General features: G+C 40.3%; 1 protein-coding gene across 6 annotated transcripts in view; it reads left to right on the top strand.

Annotated features, from left to right (window-relative positions):
• add1 (adducin 1 (alpha)) overlaps nucleotides 1–14998 on the top strand; it is a 194718-nt gene that overhangs the window by 126051 nt on the left and 53669 nt on the right. For all 6 annotated transcript variants that reach the window (XM_059644900.1, XM_059644896.1, XM_048526896.2 and 3 more), the window contains one exon: nucleotides 4388–4474. In XM_059644900.1, the coding sequence (XP_059500883.1) occupies nucleotides 4388–4474 (87 nt within the window). The remainder of the gene's footprint in view (nucleotides 1–4387; nucleotides 4475–14998) is intronic.

Raw genomic sequence — 14998 nt, 5'->3', positions numbered from 1 at the left:
ACCTAATCTACACATCTTTGAGCACTAGTGGCAATTTAGCGCAGCCAATCCACCTATTCTGCACATCTTTGGACTGTGGAACGAAACTAGAGCACCCAGAGGAAACCCACACAGACACGGAGAACGTGCAACTCAACACAGACAGTTGCCTGAGGGTGGAATTGAACCCAGGTCCCTGGTGCTGTGAGGCAGCAGTGCTAACCACTGAGCCACCGTGCCACTCTCTACTTAGGTTAGAATTAATTTAAGAACAACAATTCAGAATAGAATTAACAGTCACTTGGAAAATGTTTATTGATTCAGAAGAGTTACTATGGATTTGTGAAGGGAAAATCATGGCTAAATAGTTTGCTGAAGTTTTTTCTAGACATAACAGAAAGGGTTGATGAGAACAAGGCTGTTGATGTGGTGTGCATGGACTTTCACTTCTGTATGTGAAACTGCAAAAACATTCTGATCAAAGCAGCCCACCACTTTCAACGTGGTATGTTTATATGTTACTATAGAGATGACTTGTGTCAAAAAGCATTTCTTTATATTGCAGGATTTCATAAGCACTTATTTAGTACAAATGTATTTTTGAAAGCTAACCACATTTCTAGTTAGGAATTCACATTTTTAGCTACAGACATGAGAATGTAGTCAAGAAAAGCACTGCTATGACCATTTAATGACCAATGCATAGAATTCTGTTAGTTTAAGTGATACTTCGAATCTGACCTCAGTTTCAAGTGGCATATGCTTTTAGAAATCCTTAAGCAGTTTTCTTCTGTTTTGAATGAAACTAATGTTCTTACCAATTCTAACCTATTGTTCAAATTGTTTGTGTTGCTTATTTTTTCCTTAATTGCCCTAAAGCCTCTAGTTGCTGGACTTTAGCTGCCTTCTGCATGGAATATTGCATGCAAGTAGTTGGCTATATAGTACTTATCCCTCCTTCCTGTACCAGTAGGGTGTGGCATGACTGAAGTAAAGCAGGCCTTGACGCTAATAGTAATCTTTAAGACCTTTTCTCAGAATAATATTAGAGGCTCTACATTTATTCTAACGGGTGCTTATTGGCATGCTGTTTTCTCCTAAAGACAGCTGTGTGAAAACCTTTGAAGAGGGGGCTAAGATTTACTGACAAGGATAGGAGTGAATACCCATTTTAGTATTTACTTTTAAAAATGCTTTCTTTTACATTGCAAATAAATTGTGAATACATTGGAAAAAATGGTGCTAAAATTATGATAAATTTAAAAATGCTTTGCATTCATTGGCATCTGTTTGAAGCAGACTTTTCCATATCTTTGTAAAAATATTGAAATCTGTAGGAACATGGGAAAACAACCATACCCCTTCCTGCCAAAGTGTTATTTAATCGCACAATGCCATTTATGTTAATAGTCTCAGAATACCAGCAATTTTAGTTAACATCGGCAAAAGAGGATTGTAAAAATGGATTCTGATGGAGCAGCAGTGGTCCACTTTATAAACATCTGGATTGAGGAGCAAAAATTTAATAAGAAATTTTTTTAAAAGTTTCTAATGACTGATGGTTAGAGATCATTAATCCATGGATAGAAGCCTTTGTTAGTGCTGATGTGAACTTAGTAGAACTGATTTGTTTTTGAGCTTTACATTTTTAACATAATTGTTTAACACAAACTGTATATTCAGAAATCAGTTAAATGTGTAACCACAAGTTTGAAGTCTACAGCTGAAGAACTTGATGTTGAAAAATGAGGCCTTCATTTCTGTTATATTTTCTATTTTTGTTCTTTTCAGTGGAAGCTGATTTTCTAAACCAAATCGTGAAAGCAGTTTCTAAGTTAAAATATTTCTGGAATTTAGATTAATTTCCCTGAGCAATCAATTGAAATATAGAAACACTTAAGAATAAAACCGATGTGCAGTCATGATATGATGACCCTTCTGATTAGATTTTTTGCACGCATGCAATATTGAAGGTTAGTAGTTCAGAATATGGATTTGTCGTGAAACTTTTGGTTCAAAATCTACTTTTCCATAAATTAGGTGTGGCTTATTGTTGGGCCATTCCTAAGCATTACTTCCACTTAGCATCATCCTGAACATAGTTAACTAGATTTTTTTGGACTCTGACTTTAAATTGTATGTGACTTGTACATAACTTTAAATTGACAATAATCCTAGGTAATTAATTATTTGTTGATTTTACTTTGCAAAAATACATTCTAACATTTATACCATCTCAAATGTAACAAATTTTTTTATTTCATTCTAAACTTAGAGAAGTTGATCACTAAGAACACTACATTTAATAATGTCACAGCTCACATTATTCCAATACTGGTACAGAATAATCAGTATAGCTTCATGTAGCTGCTATAAACAACTGTTAGAAATAACTTTGCACTCTTTATATTGCTAGTGATGCATTGAGTAAAATTTCCAGCCGCAGTTTTTAAAATTACAGCAAATAATGCGATTGCAGTTTTTCAAATACTCGTGTGTGTTTTTTTTTGAAAGAGCTATTGGTGAGTTCACATGTATGAACATTCTGTTTGGTCTGTCTTGTCCATCTTTAACCAGAAGTTTGGCGTGGTTACAACAGAGTGATGGCTGTATCATAGCCCTGATTGGTTTGCTATCATTTTGTACGTAAGATTTCTCAAGACTAAGTAATCTTTTAAAATTAATAATTTTTTTTATGTCATGTCCTGTTCTTAAAAAAATAACGAGAGGTTTTTTAAAATTTCTGACTGTTCTAATGTGGTGGTCTCTCTCTATATAGTGTTAGTTGTGGTAATTTTGTGTTGACTGTGTTAAAATTATTTCTGGTGAAAAGGTGCTGTAATTTTTTTGTCAGAAGAATGGTTGAGTGAGTATTCATCCTTCCATATCCATCCCAGTTTTTCCCCCCACCCTTTTTATTGTTTTAGGAATGATGAACATCCAAAGCTTTTTTTTAAAAAACATTTTACATAAATTCTAAATGCATTATTACTGAGAGGAATAAACAAAAAGTCCACGGACTTTAAAACAACTCATGCTTATTCTCTCTGCACATTGTTTATATGCTTGGTGGGTTCTGATCAACTGGTCAAAGCTTCAGTATATGTACATTGAAACTGATTGTTACCTCCGTGAACTGCAAGTTATGATCAACTAGTCAGACCCACTCATTTAAGAAAAAAAGTATGCATGGAGGATTGGATCCAGCCTTTTTAAAAAGAAATCATTAAGTGCTTAAAGTTTGCTTGTGGTGGTTTTGAAAAAGTACTTTCAGATGAGCAATGCTAGAAATCACTAAATTAACCATGATTACATAGTAAAATTTGGGTTGCTAATTCTAGTGTCCATGTTCAGGTTTTAAAAGATAAATTAGTATTATAGTTTCCAGTAAATCATTTAAGCCAGTACAGAACTTTGGTGATGCCCACTCATGACTCGCACATTTTTAAAAATCTCCTTCACCAAGCTTCTGGACTATCAATATCACACCACCACCCCTCCTTTCCCTCTACTGGCCATTTTATGCTTTAATTTTGCTTTTGTGTAAATGTTGCAGAGCAATGAATCAATGGTGTATGGGGCACTTATTAGCCCTTCTTGGCTGTAGTACAGTTTCAAGTCCATTTAGTCTCCTCATGGTTCTCTGGCAGTTAAAATTACCTTACATGAATGAATTTAGCCACTTTTAAATTCAGTTCTTTTGCAAATAAAATTCTCTACTTCAGACCACATATAATGTTTCATATTAGAGGCCTCTGAAGTGTTGCAGTTCTAAACCTAATCATTAGAAAGAATTTTTATCACACGTTAAAGTACACTGTTGCTAATATGCATGTACTTAATCCTAATGGCTGGTGGAGAAAGTGTTCTCTTACCCAACAATGACATCCTTTAGTTACAGGAGCACACAAAATTAACTTTGCATAATGGTTATTTACAAAAACATGCGAAGGTGAAACCTTATTGGCTTACTATTTTCATCAGCAAAAAAATGGTTTAAAACTTAATCCCTTGCTCACAAGGATTCAAAAGTGCTCTCCCTGAAAAGGTTTGTTTGATGGCGAGAATTCTTGAATGTATTTATATGTATCATGCTTTAATAGTTATGTAGCCACTGATTTAAATTCTAATGTCTGGATAATTTTGGCAAAAAAAAACTGACCACATGTTTCAAATTGTAATCTCGGTGAATACTAGAGATTTGGACCTTTTAGTGTAGGGCTGCTCTCATATATATATATATATATATATATATATATAAACATTGGTTCACTGCTCTTGCTGCAATCCATGTTTATGCACTGAATGTTTTTAGTAAATGCATGACTTTTTTCAACAGTCTCATGTTGTTCTGCCATTGTAAAAACTGTTCTACATACTGACCATGTTATTTTCTTGCTGTTTATAGTGGATGAAGGATGCAGCTGGACCAATTCCCAATCAGTTCGTGCCGCTAAACACTGACCCACGTGAGTTCAAAGAGATGAGGAATAAGGTAAGACAAGAATGCTCAAAATTAAACACCACTATATTGCTTTTTAATGCTGTTGATGGAACAGTTCTTGATGCAGTCCAATGTAAAGGGAAAATTTTAATTTGGGAAGTTCTGGTTAGCACTAAAAATATAGAACTTAGCAATGTATCAGTCTACGGTGTTTCAGTTGGCTGTCCAGCTGGACTATTTTTGTCAGTTATCTCAAGCTTTTGTATTTTAAGACAAACTCCTTGCATTTTGTTTTAAGTAGCATAGATAATAATAGATTTAAAAACGTAAATTTGGCAGAACTCTTGCCCCTTTGCTTAACAAACGTTTGCGAGAGGCACACAACATATAACAAAACAAGAGACTGTCTGTATTTAGTATATGTAAGGAAATGTTCATGCTTATGTTGAGAAACAAAAGTAGCGATTGCTGGAAAGGCTCAGCACATCTGGCAGGCGGAAAATGAAGTGTCTCCCCAGCTTGCACTGAGCTTCACTGGAATATTGCAACAAGCTGGGCAGAATGCAGAAAAGACCCTGAGCTTCCAGTTGCCTGCTGCTTTAACAGATCACCTGTTTGCCGCAGGCTTGCTGCAATGTTTCAGCAAAGCTTGGCGTGAGCTGGGGGAGCAACACCTCATTTTCCACCAGGAGACCCTGCAGCTCTTTGGTCTCAATATCGAGTTTAGTAGTTTTAGGGCCAGAATTCTCCCGTGTTCTAGTGCCAAACTCTACACATCATGCCACGTTATCACATACACAACAACAAAAACAAAGTTGCTGGTAAAGTTCAGCAGGCCTGGCAGCATTTGTGAAGGAGAAAACAAAGTTAACGTCTCGGGTCCGGTGACCCTTCCTCAGGTTATCACACAATCTGCAATTACACACTACCTATTGTTAGCCACTAACAGTCCCCATTAACAGCTGTTCACCCTCCCAGCTGGATCATTATCCACACCTTTATCTGTCTAACGTCTTCACTCTCTTTGGACTTTATCCCACCTCCATTTACTCCTTATCCCCTCCCCCCCACCCTATCATCTGCATATAAACCGACATTTTCCTAACTTCCCTCAGTTCTGACGACGGGTCACCAGACGCGAAATGTTAACTCTGATTTCTCTTTACAAATGTTGCCAGACCTGCTGCACTTTACCAGAAATCTCTATTTTGTTCCGATCTACATCATCCCTAGTTCTTTCAGTTTTCATGCTTATGTTTGTGATTCTGTATCAAACATTGAACTGAGGAGGTATTTTTATTTTATTCCCCAGCCATGCATCCCCTGGTGTCCAGATGAGGAAATATGGAAGCTCCCACGTTCCCACACAATACATACATAGAACATTACAGCACAGTACAGGCCCTTTGGCCCTCGATGTTGTGCCGACCTGTCATACCAATCTGAAGCCCATCTCACCGACACTATTCCATGTATATCCATATGTTTGTCCGATAACGACTTAAATGTACTTAAAGTTGACGAATCTACTACCGTTGCAGGCAAAGCGTTCCATTCCCTTACTACTCTCTGAGTAAAGAAACTACCTCTGACATCTGTCCTATATCTATCACCCCTCAATTTAAAGCTATGCCCACTCGTGCTCGCCGTCGCCATCCTAGGAAAAAGGCTCTCCCTATCCACCCTATCTAACCCTCTGATTATTTTATATGTCTCAGTTAAGTCACCTCTCAACCACCTTCTCTCTAACGAAAACAGCCTCTAGTCCCTCCACCTTTCCTCGTTAGACCTTCCCTCCGTACCAGGCAGCATCCTAGTAAATCTCCTCTGCACCCTTTCCGAAGCTTCCACATCCTTCTTAAAATGTGGTGACCAGAACTGTACGCAATGCTTTCATTCTCCTGAGTGTTTCTGTGTTAAGCAGTTTGGGTGCCTGGGTAATAAACAAATGACCACTGTAGTCATAGTGAATTTCAAAATTTGAGTTTGGTCAGAAGATACTTAAATGTAAACTAATTTAAGTTCTTCATAAGAAACTCAGTGCCTGCCGAGCCTTTGGCATTAAAAAGTGGACATTTTCTGTAATCCTCACCAGGCAATAATCTGAATAAGCCAATACCATTCAATGAACATACAAAAATTGGAGCAGAAGTATACCATTTAGCTCCTCAAGTCTGATGATCACGGATGGTCTACTTAAATTTTAAATTCCACATTCCTGCCTAACCCCAATTACTGTACATTCCCCTGCCTAGCAAAAATTTATCCATGTCTTAAAAATATGTGATAACCTGACTTCTGCTGCCTTCTGAAGCAAAGAATACCAAAATTGGAGAGTCACAAAAGGTCAACCTCAATTTTAAAACTGTGCCCCCTTATTCTGACCCACGAGGAAATATTCTTTCACGTCCACCTTGTTAAGACAATTCAAGATCTTACACACTTCAATGAAGTTCACCCCTTGTTCATCTAAACTCCAGTACAGAAAGACCCGACTATCCAACCTATCTTTAAAAGACAATCTGCCCATTCCAGACTACAATCAAGTAAACCACCTCCAATACATTTCCATCCTGCTTATAGAAGGAGACCAAAGCAAGGTACAAATTTCGGGATATCATTTCACCAATGTCCTATATAACTCAATCATAGCATTCTTGTTTGTTAGCACTGGTGGAGCTTCAGCTGTTTTTGTTTTATTGCCTCTTGGAATGTGGGCATCACTGGATGCATCAGCATTTACTGCCCTAGTTGCCCTTGACAATGTGGTGCTGAGCTGCCTTCTTGAACGACTTGAGTCCTTATGCTTTAGGTAGGCCCGCAAAGCCCTTAGGGAGAGAATTCCAGGATTTTGACACAGTGACAGAGGGAATGGTATTCTATTTCTAAGTCAGGATGGTGACTGGCTTGGAAGGGAACTTGCAGGTGGTGGTGTCTCCTTGTGTCTGCTGCCCTTGTCCTTCTAGATGAAGTGGTTTTGGACTTGTGAGGAGCTATTTAAAGACCTTTTGGCGATTTTCTGCAGTGCATCTTGTAGATAATACACACTGCTTCTACTGAGTGTCTCTGGTGGTAGATGTGGATGTATTGCCAATTAAATGGGTTGCTTTGTTCTGGATCGTATCAAGCTTCTTAAGACAAGTCTAGTTAAGTTTCTGGTCATTGTAAAACTCCAGTATGTTGACAGTTGGAGTTTCAGTGATGGTAACACCATTGAATGTCAAGGTTCAGTTGCTAGATTGTCTTTTATTGCCTATATTTGCGTGGCGTGAATGTTACTTGCCACATGTCAGCCCAAGCCTGGGTATTGTCCCGGTCTTGCTGCATTTAAACGTGGACTGCAACAGTATCTGAGAAGTTGCAACTGGTGTTCAACATTGAGCAATCATTGGTGAATATCCCACTTCTGACATTATGATGGAGGATCTCATTGATGAAGCAGCTGAAGATGGCTGTGCCTAGGATACCTCCCTAAGAAACTCCAGCAAAGATATCCTGGAGCTGAGATGACTGATCAACAGCCACAACCATATTCCCACATGCCAGATGTAATTCCAAACGATGGGTGAGTTTGCCCCCTGATCACCACTCATTCCAGATTTGCTGGGGCTCCTTGATGCCACACTTGATTAAGTGCATCCTTCGTGTCAAGGTCTGTCACTCTGCTCTCACATCTGTAATTTACCTCTTTTATTCATGTTTAAACCGAGGTTTTAATGAGGCCAGGAGTTGGGTGGCCCTGGCAGAAACCAAACTGAGCATCTGTGAGCAGATTATTGCTAGAAAGATGCTGTTTGATACCACTATTGATGACAATGCAATCACTTTTACTGTTGATCAGAAGTAGACTGATGGGTGATTATTGGCCAGGTTAAATTTGTCCTGCTTTTTGTCTAGAGGACATACCTGGGAAAATGTCCATATTGTCAGTTATATACCAGTGCTGTAGCTATACTGGAAGGTTCAAGAACAGAAGTCTTCAGTACTATTGGTGAAATATTATCAGGCCCTTAGCCTTTACAGTATCCAGTACCTCCAACCATTTTTTGATATCATGTGGAGTGAATTAAATTGGCTGAAGACTGGCATCTGTGATACTGTGGACCACTGGAGGAGACTGAGATGGCTCATCCACTCAGCATTCTGACTGAAGATAGTTGCGAATGGTTCGGCCTTATCTTTTGCACTATTGTGCTGGGTTCTACCTTCATTGAGGATAGGGTATTGTGGAGCTGCCTCCTTAAGTGAGTTGTTTAATTGCCCACCGCCATCGACAACTGGATGTGCCAGGACTGCTGAGCTTAGATCTGATCTGTTGGTTATGGGGTTGCTTAGCTCTGTCACTTGCTGCTTGTGATGTTTGGCATGCAAGTAGACCTGTTTGGTAGCTTCATTAGTTTGACATTTTTTTTAGGTATGCCTGGTGTTGCGCCTGGCATGCCCTCTGCACTCTCCATTGATCCCCTAGCTTGATGGCAAAAACTGAATAGGTGATTTACCAGGTAATGAGGTTGCACATTGTGTTAGACTATAATTCTGCTGCTGTTGATGGTCTTCAGTGCCTCATGATACCCAGTCTTGAGTTGCTAGATTTGTTCAAAGTTTGACCCATTTAGCATGGTGAGATTGCCACGTGACACAATAGAAGGCATTCTCAACATAAAGGGGCTACTTTGTGTCCAAAAGCAGTGTGCATTGGTCACTCTTACTGATACTGTTATGGATAAATGCATTTGCAGCTGGAAAATTGAGAAGGTATGGTCAAGTATGTTTTTCCCTCTTATTGGTTCCCTTACCACCTGCTACAGATCCAGTCCAATATCTGTGTCCTTCAGGACCTGATCAGCTTGATCAGTAGTGCTGCTGCTGAGCCACTGTTGGTGGTGACCATTGAAATCACTCCCATCCAGAGTACACTTTGCGCCCTTGTCACCCTCAGTGTTTCATCCAAATGTCATTCAACATGGAGGAGTGCTGATTCATGATCCAAGGGAGGATGGTACTTGGTAATTAGCAGAATGTTTTCTTGTCCATGTTTAATGCCATGAGACTTCATGGGGTCCAAAGTCAGTGTTGACAGCTCGCAAAGCAGCTCCATCCTGATGTATACCACTGTGATACCACTTACGCTGTGTCTGTCGTGCTGGTGGGACATGGCGTATCCAGGGATGGTGATGATGGTGTCTGGGACACAGTCATATGCGTGGAGTCATAACTTACAGACATGTCAGGGTGTTGCTTGACTAGTCTGCATGTCAGCTGCCCCAATTTTAGCAATTTTGATTTAGTAAGAAGGAATTTTCAGGGTCGACAGGGCTGTTTTTACTGTGTCATTTCCAATGCCTAGATTGATGCCAAGTGATCTGGGTTTCATTTCTTTGTTGAGACTTTCTAGCAATTGATACAACTGAGTGACTTGCTAGGCCGTTTCCGAGGGCAGTTTCACATGTGGGCCAGAACAGGTTAGTATGGTAGATTTTCTTCTCAGAAGGACATTGATCAGTCAGATGGGATTTTCAACAATCAAGAATGGTTTTAGGATCACCGGTAGATTAGTGAATTACAAATTCCACTGTCTGTTGTGGTGGGATTCAAACCAGGGTCCCCAGAACATTAGCTGAGTTTCTGAATGAATAGTCTAGTGATACTACCACTAGGCCACCGCCTTGTCTTGTTCAAGGGAGTAAGGGCAAACTGACATTGCCCCATGGTACAGGAGACCACTCAAATAGGGGGCAGCAAAAAGAAAAGTGGTCGGGGATTCTATAATTAGGGGTACTCTTGTCATCCTTTGTAAGCAGGATAAAGAGTCCCACATTGTGTATTGCCCTCCTCGTGTCAGAATGTGGGACATCTCAAACTGGCTTAAACAGATACTGGAATGGGGAGGTGAGAGAGGATCCTGTTATTGTGTTCCATGCTGGGGCCATGAGGTCCTGTTTGGGTAGTATCAGGAATTGTGAACAAAATTAAAAAACACAACCTCATGGGGTAGAATCTCTGCATTATTACCTGAGTTCTTGCAAACTGACATAGTGATAAGAAATTTAAGGAACAGTTGGCTGAAGGAGTGGTGTAAGGTAGAAGGGTTCTATTCTGTGGGGCAATGGTATCAGTTATTGGGATAGGAAGAAACTGTATCATTGGGATGGGCTCGACCTGAACCAGTCTGGGATCAGTGTCCTAGCAGAAAGGCTAAACAGTATGGCCATAAGGACTTTGAACTAGTAAACAGGTGTGGGGGGATGATAATGGAGAGAAGTTGATACAGTTTCAAAACCAAGTGACAGAGTAAAGAAACAAGACAGTGATCCTACTTCAGATGTGGCTAGTAATAACAAAACTATAAGAAATTCACTGATTAAATGAGAAAAGAAATAACAAACAGGTGAATAAAGCACTGACAACATTAGGTCATAAGTTTCACAGGACGGATAGAGAAAATGGCAAAGGGGAGTGGAAAAGCCTTACTGATTACAAACCAGAATCACTTCAATGGTGAGGGAGGATATGAAAGGAAAGCATCCAGTGGAGACCTAATGGTGCAATTGAGGAACAGTGAAGTACCTAAAGCTGTCATAGGTGTTGTACATATGGCACCTGACTGTTTGTCTGAAGCATTTGTACAAATGCTGAAATTAGACAAGTATGTAGCAAACCAGAGTAGCATTAATGGGGGATTTTAACTTTAGCATAGTGGGAGAGGTAGACAAGCAGCTGTAGAAAGTTAGTGAATTTCTGGAGCATGTTTGGGAAGCATTCCACAGCATTATGAGCTGGTGAGCTTGCAGCATGGACAGGCACCATGGAAGTGATTCTTGTTTGTAATCAGTAAGGCTTTTCCACTCCCCTTTGCCTTTTTCTCTGTCCGTCCTGTGAAATGTATGACCTAATATTGTCAGTGCTTTATTCACCTGTTTGTTATTTCTCGATGTTGTGGCCATTTCGGAGATATGGATAGAGCAGGGCCAGGAATGGATGTTGCAGGTTCCAGGGTTTAGATCTTTTCATTAATATCAGGGAAGGTGGTAAAAGATGGGGAGGTGTGGCTTTGTTAGTCAAGTACAGTGTAACAGTGGCTGAAAGAATTTTTGATGAGGACTCGTCTACTGAGGTGGTATGGGCTGAGGTCAGAAACAGGAGAGGAGAGGTCACACTGCTGGGAGTTTTTTATAGGCCTCCGCAAAGTTCCAGGGATGTGGAGGAGAGGATTGGCAAAACGATTCTGGGCAGGAGTGAAAGGAACAGGGTGGTCATTATGGGAGACTTTGACTTCCCCAACATTGACTGGAAATGCTATAACTCCAGTACGTCGGATAGATCAGTTTTTGTCCAATGTGCGCAGGACGGTTTCCTGACACACTATGTCGAAGGGCCGACAAGAGGGGAAGCCACACTGGATCTGGTACTTGGTAATGAACCAGGCCAGGTGTTTGATTTAGTGGTAGGTGAGCACTTTGGAGAGAGTGACAATAACTCAGTTACGTTTAGTTTAGCGATGGAAAGGAGTAGGAACATGCCACAGGGCAAGAGTTATACTTGGGGGAAGAGCAATTATAATGCGATTAGGCAAGACTTAGGCATAGAATGGGGAAGCAAAATGCATGGGATGGGGATAATCGAAATGTAGAGCTGGTTTAAGGAAGAGATATTGCATGTCCTTGATAGATATGTCCCTGTCAGGCAGGGAGGAAGTGATAAGGTAAGGGAACAGTGGTTTACTAAAGAAATTGTATCTCTTGTTAAGCGGAAGAGGGAGGCTTATGTGACGTTGAGACCACATGGTTCAGATGAGGTGATGGAGAGTTACAGATTGGCTAGGAAGGATTTAAAGAGAGAGTTAAGAAGAGCAAGGAGGGGACATGAGCAGACATTAGCAGGTAGGATAAAGGAGAACCCTAAAGCTTTCTATAGATATGTGAGGAATAAGAGGATGACTAGGGTAGGAATAGGGCCAGTCAAAGACAGAAGTGGGATGTTTTGTGTGGACCCTGTGGAGTACGGAGAGGTGCTAAATGAATATTTCTCATCTGTTTTCACTCAGGAAAAAGAGAATATTGTACAGGAGAAGACTGAGTTATGGGCTACTAGAATTGAAAGGATTGAGGTTAGTAAGGAGGAGGTGTTATCAAGTCTAGAAGGTGTGAAGGTAGATAAATTCCCTTGGCTGGATGGGATTTTTCGGAGGATTCTCTGGGAAGCTAGGGAAGAGATGGCAGAGCCTTTGGCCTTGATCTTTGAGACCTCATTGTCTACAGTTACCAGAGGACTGGAGGATTGCAAATGTTGTGCCCTTGTTCACGAAGGGCAGTAGAGATGACCCAGGTAATTATAAACCAGTGAGCCTTACATCTGTTGGTGGAAAGGTTTTGGAAAGGATAATAAGAGAGAGGATTTATAATCATCTAGCAAGCAACAATTTGATTGGAGATAGTCAACATGGATTCATCAAGGGCAAGTCATGTCTCACAAACCTCTGAGTTTTTTGAGAAGATGACCAAACATGTGATTGAGGGTAGGGCAGTTGATGTGGTGTACATGGACTTCAGTAATGCCTTTGATAAGGTTCCACATGTTAGGCTATTGGAGAAAATATGGAGGCATGGGATTGAGGGAGATTTAGCAGTTTGAATTAGAAACTGGCTTTCTGTAAGAAGGCAACGAGTGGTGGTTGATGGAAAATATTCAGCCTGGAGTCCAGTTACTAGTGGTGTGCCTCAAGGATCTGTTTTGGAAACACTGCTGTTTGTCATTTTTATAAATGACTAGGACGCAGGCATAGGTGGATGGGTTAGTAAGTTTGCAGATGATACTAAAGTCGGTGGAGTGGTGGACAGTGTGGAAGAATGTTGCAGGTTGCAGGGAGACTTGGATAAACTACAGACTTGGGCTGAAAGGTGGCAAATGGAGTTCAATGCGGTGAAATGTGAGGTGATGGGGGAAGAATAATAGGAAGCCAGAATACTGGGTCAATGGAAAGATTCTTGGTAGTGTGGATGTGCAGAGGGATCTTGGTGTCCATGTACATAGATCCCTGAAAGTTGCCACCCAGGTTGATAGTGCTGTTAAGAAGGCTAACGGTGTTTTAGGTTTTATTGGTAGAGGGATTGAGTTCCGGAGCAGTGATGTCATGCTGCAACTGCACAAAACACTAGTGCGGCCTTACTTGGAATATTGCATACAGTTCTGGTCTCCCTATTATAGGAAGGATGTGGAAGCATTGGAAAAGGTGCAGAGGAGATTTACCAGGATGTTGCCTGGCCTGGAGTGAAGGTCTTATGAAGAAAAGCTGATGGACTTGGGTCTGTTCTCATTGGAGAGAAGGAGGCTAAGAGGGGATTTAATAGAGACATACAAGATGATCAGATGATTAGATAGGGTGGACAGTGAGAGTCTTTTTCCTAGGATGATGACTTCAGCTTGTATGTGGGGGCATAGCTACAAATTGAGGAGTGATAGATTTAAGACAGATGTCAGAGGCAGGTTCTTTACTCAGAGAGTGGTAAGGGCCTGCCAATGTAGTTAACTCAGCCACATGAGGGGCATTTAAACAGTCCTTGGATAAGCATATGGACGATGATGGGATAGTGTAGGGGGATGGGTTTAGATTAGTTCACAGTTTGGTGCAACATCGAGGGCCGAAGGGCCTGTTCGGCACTGTGTGGTTCTGTGTTCTATGTTCTGTTATGTCCTGGCTGCAGCGGGTACAAGCAGTATTGGATTTCATAATGAGTAATGAGCTGGATTTAATTACTAACCTAATTGTGTGTGAACATTTATTAAATAGTGGTCATAACATGGTTAAGTTCAATGTAGTGTTTGAAAGTGAAAAACACAAATCAGTCACTAAAATTTTAGATTTGGGTGAGGCTGACTTTAATGAGATGAGACAGAGACTGTCCACAGTTAAACTGGGGCAGATCTGCTAATAAGTAAAGCAACTGAAGAATAATGAAGGATGCCTAAAGAAATACTTAATGCAGTATTTGAACCAGTTTATATAACTAAGAGGAAAAACTCCACAGAAAAAATACAGATAAAAAACAGCCTTGGATAATTAAACAGATAAGGGACAGCACAAAATGAAAAGAAAGGGCTTAGTGAACTGCAAACACACACAGATTCTGCCAAATAGAAAAGATATGAAGACTAGCAAAGGGCTATAAAGCAGCTAATGAGCTACTAAAAGGATTATGACAGGAAAATTGCAAGGGACATCAAAAATCAGTAAGAAATTTTATAGTTACATGAAGGGGAGGCAGGTGTTCAGGAACAGCATTATCCTGCTAAAGACAGAAAGTGGGGATATTGTCCATGACAAGGGAAATGGCAGACATGTTGAATAGTTACTTTGCCTTAGTATTTACAGTAGAATAGGAGGATAGCTTGCCAGAAGTCCTGATAAAATTGATAGCAGATGAGGGATAAGGACCAAATAAAGTTAACAAAAATAAAACATCATTAGTGAATAAATTAATGGAACTAAAGAATGATAAATTCTCAGGACCTGAAAGTTTCCATCCAAGGGAGTGAAAGGAAGTAGGCAGCACATTGTGGATGCCCTAATGATATCTT

Source organism: Stegostoma tigrinum, chromosome 3 (genome assembly GCF_030684315.1).
Source record: "Stegostoma tigrinum isolate sSteTig4 chromosome 3, sSteTig4.hap1, whole genome shotgun sequence".
Taxonomy (NCBI): domain Eukaryota; kingdom Metazoa; phylum Chordata; class Chondrichthyes; order Orectolobiformes; family Stegostomatidae; genus Stegostoma; species Stegostoma tigrinum.
This window is presented reverse-complemented; position numbering and strand designations above follow the sequence as displayed.